The sequence below is a fragment of the Eleutherodactylus coqui genome, chromosome 6, assembly GCF_035609145.1.
Source record: "Eleutherodactylus coqui strain aEleCoq1 chromosome 6, aEleCoq1.hap1, whole genome shotgun sequence".
Classification (NCBI taxonomy): domain Eukaryota; kingdom Metazoa; phylum Chordata; class Amphibia; order Anura; family Eleutherodactylidae; genus Eleutherodactylus; species Eleutherodactylus coqui.
In genome coordinates, this window is record NC_089842.1 from 221,692,535 (window position 1) to 221,700,353 (window position 7,819).

Below are 7,819 nucleotides of genomic sequence, written 5' to 3' on the forward strand. Positions count from 1 at the left end.
TCATTAAGAGTGTCAAGGAGGGAGATGGTAAGTAGTGGTGCTGTATACCACCTGTGGCCTGGTGACTCGGCTCCTGTACTGATCATGTGATGATTTCTCTAGATGTGGAACTTACCTGTAATTACCCATCATCCTATCAGAATCCGCGCATCGAGTGGAAATTCGACTCCGGAAAAGATACAGTGTTGGTCTACTACAATGGAGAAACTGACTGGTGTGTGCTGTGACTACATGGGGGAATTAGAGTTCTCTGGACTCACTACATGGGAGGGTTGGAGTACTTTGGGCTCTGACTGCATGGGGGGGGTTGGAGTACTTTGGGCTCTGACTGCATGGGGGGGTTGGAGTACTTTGGGCTCTGACTGCATAGGGGGTTGGAGTACTTTGGGCTCTGACTGCATGGGGGGGGGGGTTGGAGTACTTTGGGCTCTGACTGCATGGGGGGGGGGGGGTTGGAGTACTTTGGGCTCTGACTGCATGGGGGGGGGGGTTGGAGTACTTTGGGCTCTGACTGCATGGGGGGGGGGTTGAGTACTTTGGGGCTCTGACTGCATGGGGGGGGGGTTGGAGTACTTTGGGCTCTGACTGCATGGGGGGGGGGGTTGGAGTACTTTGGGCTCTGACTGCATGGGGGGGGGGGTTGGAGTACTTTGGGCTCTGACTGCATGGGGGGGGGGGTTGGAGTACTTTGGGCTCTGACTGCATGGGGGGGGGGTTGGAGTACTTTGGGCTTCTGACTGCATGGGGGGGGGTTGGAGTACTTTTGGGCTCTGACTGCATGGGGGGGGGGGTTGGAGTACTTTGGGCTCTGACTGCATGGGGGGGTTTGGAGTACTTTGGACTCTGACTGCATGGGGGGGGGGGGGGTTGGAGTACTTTAGGCTCTGACTGCATGGGGGGGGGGTTGGAGTACTTTGGGCTCTGACTGCATGGGGGGGGGGTTGGAGTACTTTGGGCTCTGACTGCATGGGGGGGGGTTGGAGTACTTTGGGCTCTGACTGCATGGGGGGAGGGGGTTGGAGTACTTTAGGCTCTGACTGCATGGGGGGGGTTGGAGTACTTTGGGCTCTGACTGCATGGGGGGGGGGTTGGAGTACTTTGGGCTCTGACTGCATGGGGGGGGGGGGGTTGGAGTACTTTGGGCTCTGACTGCATGGGGGGGGGGGTTGGAGTACTTTGGGCTCTGACTGCATGGGGGGGGGGTTGGAGTACTTTGGGCTCTGACTGCATGGGGGGGGGGTTGGAGTACTTTGGGCTCTGACTGCATGGGGGGGGGGTTGGAGTACTTTGGGCTCTGACTGCATGGGGGGGGGGTTGGAGTACTTTGGGCTCTGACTGCATGGGGGGGGGGGTTGGAGTACTTTGGGCTCTGACTGCATGGGGGGGGGGGGTTGGAGTACTTTGGGCTCTGACTGCATGGGGGGGGGTTGGAGTTCTTTGGGCTCTGACTGCATTGGGGGAGGGGGTTGGAGTACTTTGGGCTCTGACTGCATTGGGGGAGGGGGTTGGAGTACTTGGGCTCTGACTGCATTGGGGGAGGGGGTTGAGTACTTTGGGCTCTGACTGCATTGGGGGAGGGGGTTGGAGTACTTTGGGCTCTGACTGCATTGGGGAGGGGGTTGGAGTACTTTGGGCTCTGACTGCATTGGGGGGAGGGGTTGGAGTACTTTGGGCTCTGACTGCATTGGGGGGGGGGTTGGAGTACTTTGGGCTCTGACTGCATTGGGGGGGGGGTTGGAGTACTTTGGGCTCTGACTGCATTGGGGGGGGTTGGAGTACTTTGGGCTCTGACTGCATTGGGGGGGGGGTTGGAGTACTTTGGGCTCTGACTGCATTGGGGGGGGGGGTTGGAGTACTTTGGGCTCTGACTGCATTGGGGGGGGGGGTTGGAGTACTTTGGCTCTGACTGCATTGGGGGGGGGGTTGGAGTACTTTGGGCTCTGACTGCATTGGGGGGGGGGGTTGGAGTACTTTGGGCTCTGACTGCATTGGGGGGGGGGGTTGGAGTACTTTGGGCTCTGACTGCATTGGGGGGGGGGTTGGAGTACTTTGGGCTCTGACTGCATTGGGGGGGGGGGGTTGGAGTACTTTGGGCTCTGACTGCATTGGGGGGGGGGTTGGAGTACTTTGGGCTCTGACTGCATTGGGGGGGGGGTTGGAGTACTTTGGGCTCTGACTGCATTGGGGGGGGGGGGTTGGAGTACTTTGGGCTCTGACTGCATTGGGGGGGGGGGTTGGAGTTCTTTGGGCTCTGACTGCATTGGGGGAGGGGGTTGGAGTACTTTGGGCTCTGACTGCATTGGGGGAGGGGGTTGGAGTACTTTGGGCTCTGACTGCATTGGGGGAGGGGGTTGGAGTACTTTGGGCTCTGACTGCATTGGGGGGGGGGTTGGAGTACTTTGGGCTCTGACTGCATTGGGGGAGGGGGTTGGAGTACTTTGGGCTCTGACTGCATTGGGGAGGGGGTTGGAGTACTTTGGGCTCTGACTGCATTGGGGGAGGGGGTTGGAGTACTTTGGGCTCTGACTGCATTGGGGGGGGTACTGATGGTACTGTGTGGTGTCGCATCCCTTGCACCTCTGAGTAATCTTATCACTTCTCTTAGCCTCCTATAAAAACCGTGCTCAATATTACCCACAAGGCTTGCGGTTGAGGGGCGTGACTCGGAAAGATGCGGGCGAGTACGTGTGTGAGGTGAGCGACACCTCCTCAGGGAGTGTGGGCTACATGGAGGTCAAGACGCAGCTGCAGGTCCAGGGTAAGGAGGATTCTAGGAGGTCTCCTCATGGTGGGTTTTATGTGCTGTTTCTTACCTCTTTTGTCTCTCTAGTTCCGCCGTCTGTTCCCGTGGCACAAGTACCCACATCTGCGAGCATTGGCAGCTCCGTTACACTGGCTTGTGTGGAGAATGATGGCTTCCCTCGCCCCAAAATCAGCTGGTACAAGAACAATATCCTAATGCCTGAAAACCCCAAGAGCAACCCTATCTTCCAGAACACCACCTACACCATGGACCCCAAAACTGCGAGACCTGGTAATGTTCAGACCCCTCCTAGTAATGACCTAATTTCTGAGTCAATCAGATGAGTGCTACAGACATGAGCGGGCATTAGAATTATTAGATTTACTCTCACCCTTCCGCACTCTCCATGCCATCCTCCCTGTGCTGCTCATGGGTCTGTACGGTGATCCCTCCTGCTCAGTGATGGGTCTCGCTCCTGTATAGTTGGAGCTGCTGACAAGTTCCTTTTGTCTTTCAGACATTTAACCCAGTGATGCAGTTGGACTCTGGGGAGTATTTATGTGAGGCGTCCAATGCAAACGGTCTTCAGAGGTCGACAGCCATCTTCATGGAGACTTGTGAGTAGGCGTCTTGTAGTGCGGCGCTTCTGTGGTTGCATGAAAGTTCATCTTTGGTCTGTTATTTGCAGATGAAAGGAACGTTGGTGGGATTGTGGCTGCCGTCATCATCGTCCTCCTCATTCTCGGCCTGATTGCTTTCGGCGTGTGGTTTGCATACAGTCGTGGATACATTGGGAGTGAGTGACTGACAGGGAGTGTTAGGGGGGGATGTGCAGCACGTTGGGCATTGTCTAATGGAATTTATATTCTATTTCAGAGAAAACCAAGTAAGTGGGGAGCTGCATGTGTGAACACCGCCCTGGACGGCAACGCCCTTCAGTAGCCGCCTGGTGATGGAGTAAGTTAGAGGTCATGGCCGATCCTCAGTCTCTAACTTGTTTTTTTCTCTTCTTGCAGCAAAAAAGTGATCTACAGCCAACCATCTGAGACCCGCAGCGACGTAAGTACAAGGCAGTCATGCGACAGGAGGATGGTGGGGGAAGAGGAGTATGTGGAAAGATGTTGCAGTGCTTAAGGGGGTTCAAAGAAGGTCAACTAAATTAATAAATGGAATGGTAGGACAGGAATACCCAGAGAGGCTATCAAAATTGGGATTATTCACCATGGAAAAAAAGACAGCTAAGGGGAGATCAAATAACTATGTATAAATACATAAAGGGCTAATTGGCCTTTGCCTCAGTGTTGTGTTTTTTTTTTGTTTTTTTTGCCTTCTTCTGGATCAACATGGGGGTGGTGGAAACAGGCTGAACTAGATGGACATAGTATGTTTGTCTCCCTTCAGCCTTATGTTACTATTTGACATGAGATGGCTATGCTGTGTGGAATGGGGTATGAAGTGGCAATAAATATTGGGACTCTGCATACTGTTGGCCCACAGGGCTGACGTGTTACCCATAGAGGAAACTTCAATCCTAGTAACTATGGTTGTGAGGTTGTCGGCACAGATTTCATGGCAGAGAGGGAATCCTTGTACTTGAACCACCACGTGTGAGCTGAAACTGTGTGTTCATGTACAGGCAATAAAGCCAGGAGATTCCACTTCTGCCATGAAATCTGTGCTATCACCTCACAACATACGGTATTTACTAGAGTAAAAGATTGTCATAGTAGAGAATTGTGAGGCGGTCATGTGCCAGGATTAGTGATGGGTAGAGGAGGAGTGAGGCGGTCATGTGCCAGAGTAGTGATGGGTTAGAGGAGGAGTGAGGCGGTCATGTGCCAGGAGTAGTGATGGGTAGAGGAGGAGTGAGGCGGTCATGTGCCAGGAGTAGTGATGGGTAGAGGAGGAGTGAGGCGGTCATGTGCTAGAGTAGTGATGGGTAGAGGAGGAGTGAGGCGGTCATGTGCCAGGAGTAGTGATGGGTAGAGGAGGAGTGAGGCGTCATGTGCCAGGAGTAGTGATGGGTAGAGGAGGAGTGAGGCGGTCATGTGCCAGGAGTAGTGATGGGTAGAGGAGGAGTGAGGCGGTCATGTGCTAGGAGTAGTGATGGGTAGAGGAGGAGTGAGGCGGTCATGTGCCAGGAGGAGTGAGGCGGGTCATGTGCCAGGAGTAGTGATGGGTAGAGGAGGAGTGAGGTGGTCATGTGCCAGGAGTAAAATTGTAAGAAAAGGAGACAGCCCTAGGGTTATACCTAGCTCAGTGGTGGTGAACCTGCGGCACACAGAGCCCTCCCTGTTGGCCCGTGCTGCCGTTGGCCGCTCACCACCTCAGTGAATACTGGCAGGGCCGTGGCTTCCCTGCCGGTATTTACTCACTGAGATGCTAGCGGCGCTGATCCCGGCCACACTGTGACGTCCGTGTGCAGCCGGGATCCTCCTTCCCCCTCCCCTGACGTCTTCCTATTTGGTTTCGCTGAGAGCAGGGCGGGAGGAGGCGTCCGGGAGTACACTGACGTCACAGTGTGCATCGGGAGCACCGCCGAGCAGAGCTTCCACGAGGAGGAGGGGTAAGTATGTGGGTCTCTGGGGGTGGGGGCTGTGGTCACTATCGCTGGGGTATGTTTACATGATGACGGAAATGGGCAGGGCTGTTTCAAAATAGACAGGGTGCTGATTTTTGACTGCTTTTTGGATGCGGAAATGCTGCAGAATTTTCCACAGGACATTCTGCAGCATTTCCGCATCCAAAAAGCAGTCAAAATCAGCACCCTGTCTTTTCTGAAGTGGCCTTGTCCTTTTTAGAACGACGGGGTGTAAAATCATATGCTGTGATAAGCCCCGCCCCCTGACATGTTGGCACTTGGCGATGAATAAGTGTGGTTTGCAGTTTGGGCACTCGGTCTCAAAGGTTCGCCACCACTGACCTAGTTGAACAATTACCAAGAAATTGCCAGAGGCAAGAGAATAGCCTACTGTTATATCCTCCCCAAGATAAAATAATTGTATATTTTATTATCATATATGTGCTCATGAGCCAGTAGTAGTGATGGGTAGAGGACGAGTGTGCGGCGGTCATGGGCAGGAGTAGTGATGGGTAGAGGACGAGTGTGCGGCGGTCATGGGCCAGGAGTAGTGATGGGTAGAGGACGAGTGTGCGGCGGTCATGGGCCAGGAGTAGTGGCGGGTAGAGGACGAGTGTGAGGCGGTCATGGGCCAGGTGTAGTGATGGGTAGAGGATGAGTGTGAGGCGGTCATGGGCCAGGAGTAGTGATGGGTAGAGGACGAGTGTGAGGCGGTCATGGGCCAGGTGTAGTGATGGGTAGAGGACGAGTGTGAGGCGGTCATGGGCCAGGAGTAGTGATGGGTAGAGGACGAGTGTGAGGCGGTCATGGGCCAGGAGTAGTGATGGGTAGAGGACGAGTGTGAGGCGGTCATGGGCTAGGAGTAGTGGCTGTGTTGTGTAGACAGCAGTGGTCATGGGACGGAGAGGAGTACATGGGGAGGTCATATGACAGGAGAAGTGATAGTAAGAGGACGAGTGTGAGGCGGTCATGGGCCAGGAGTAGTGGTGGGTAGAGGACGAGTGTGAGGCGGTCATGGGCCAGGAGTAGTGGTGGGTAGAGGACAAGTGTGAGGCGGTCATGGGCCAGGAGTAGTGGCGGGTAGAGGACGAGTGTGAGGCGGTCATGGGCCAGGTGTAGTGATGGGTAGAGGACGAGTGGTGAGGCGGTCATGGGCCAGGAGTAGTGGTGGGTAGAGGACGAGTGTGAGGCGGTCATGGGCCAGGAGTAGTGGCGGGTAGAGGACGAGTGTGAGGCGGTCATGGGCCAGGTGTAGTGATGGGTAGAGGACGAGTGTGAGGCGGGTCATGGGCCAGGTGTAGTGATGGGTAGAGGACGAGTGTGAGGCGGTCATGGGCCAGATGTAGTGATGGGTAGAGGACGAGTGTGAGGCGGTCATGGGCCAGGTGTAGTGATGGGTAGAGGACGAGTGTGAGGTGGTCATGGGCCAGGAGTAGTGATGGATAGAGGACGAGTGTGAGGCGGTCATGGGCCAGGAGTAGTGGTGGGTAGAGACGAGTGTGAGGCGGTCATGGGCCAGGAGTAGTGGCTGTGTTGTGTAGACAGCAGTGGTCATGGGACGGAGAGGAGAATGCGAGGTGGTCATGTGACATGAGTGAGATTTTCTCCCGCCTGCAGCTTTGTGTGTGGCTGTTCATGTTCCACGTTGTGGTGTTGTGCAGTACCTGCTGCAGGGGCCCCAGCTCAATAGTTGGATGGCACGGCCCCGTCCTTCCTCACCTTAAGAAGCTAAATCCTCTTTTTTACCTTTTGGTGTTTCAGAAGAACTTCCAGCAGACATCGTCGTTTGTGGTGTGAGCATCTCCTGCGTGCCTGAACCTTCACCCTGCCCCATCTATCGGGTCATCGGGGCGGTTGCCTCCTTCCGCTGCTATTTGCACCTATTTTCATGTGCGCCTCAGCGCATCTCCCGTCTTGATCTTTATGAAGTGACTGCGTAGTAGGACTCTGAAGCGACCACTAGAGGACCCTGTGGGGAGATTTTAGTCATATATGTATGACATATTTTTTTTTATCTTGTGTTTTCTATTTCCTGGTTTTTTTTTTTTTTTGGTTTTTTTTAATTGATTCTCTGTAATAAATGTGAGAAATCTGCAAGTTGTGTGACATGTGATCCTTGGGGAAGGGGGTTGCTCCAGCCACCAGGGGGCTCCCTCCACTGTACAGTGCTCTGTGTGTGCAGAGCTTGCAGTGCTTACAATCCATTGCTTCCTGTTATCAGCTCCCAGCAGAGAGGAAACAAGGTTGACACCACCCATTTTCTTGCTTAGAACAGCAGCAGAGTGGGCATCTCAAATGATGAGAAGAGTAGGAGACTGCTGGGGGCAGGGCTGCCATCCTTAAAAATGTGATAAGGGGACCAACTTAAAGGGGTTGTCCCGGACCATAAACATTAGGTCTCATTACTTCTGTTTGCCCAAATACAATGCACTTTGTAATATATACATTGTGCATTGTAAATTAGGCAAACAGAAGTTATTCACTTACCTTTTGGG

General features: G+C 54.1%; 1 protein-coding gene across 1 annotated transcript; it reads left to right on the forward strand.

The window, feature by feature from the left end:
* The first annotated feature begins 89 nt into the window (after nucleotides 1-89).
* On the forward strand, nucleotides 90-7,421 carry F11R (F11 receptor). The gene is made up of 8 exons (XM_066572465.1): nucleotides 90-216; nucleotides 2,585-2,758; nucleotides 2,831-3,039; nucleotides 3,261-3,360; nucleotides 3,432-3,539; nucleotides 3,620-3,629; nucleotides 3,760-3,802; nucleotides 7,086-7,421. Exons 1-8 carry the CDS (start codon nucleotides 90-92, stop codon nucleotides 7,119-7,121), a joined length of 807 nt encoding a protein of 268 aa, XP_066428562.1. The 3' UTR covers nucleotides 7,122-7,421.
* Nucleotides 7,422-7,819: the final 398 nt, after the last annotated feature.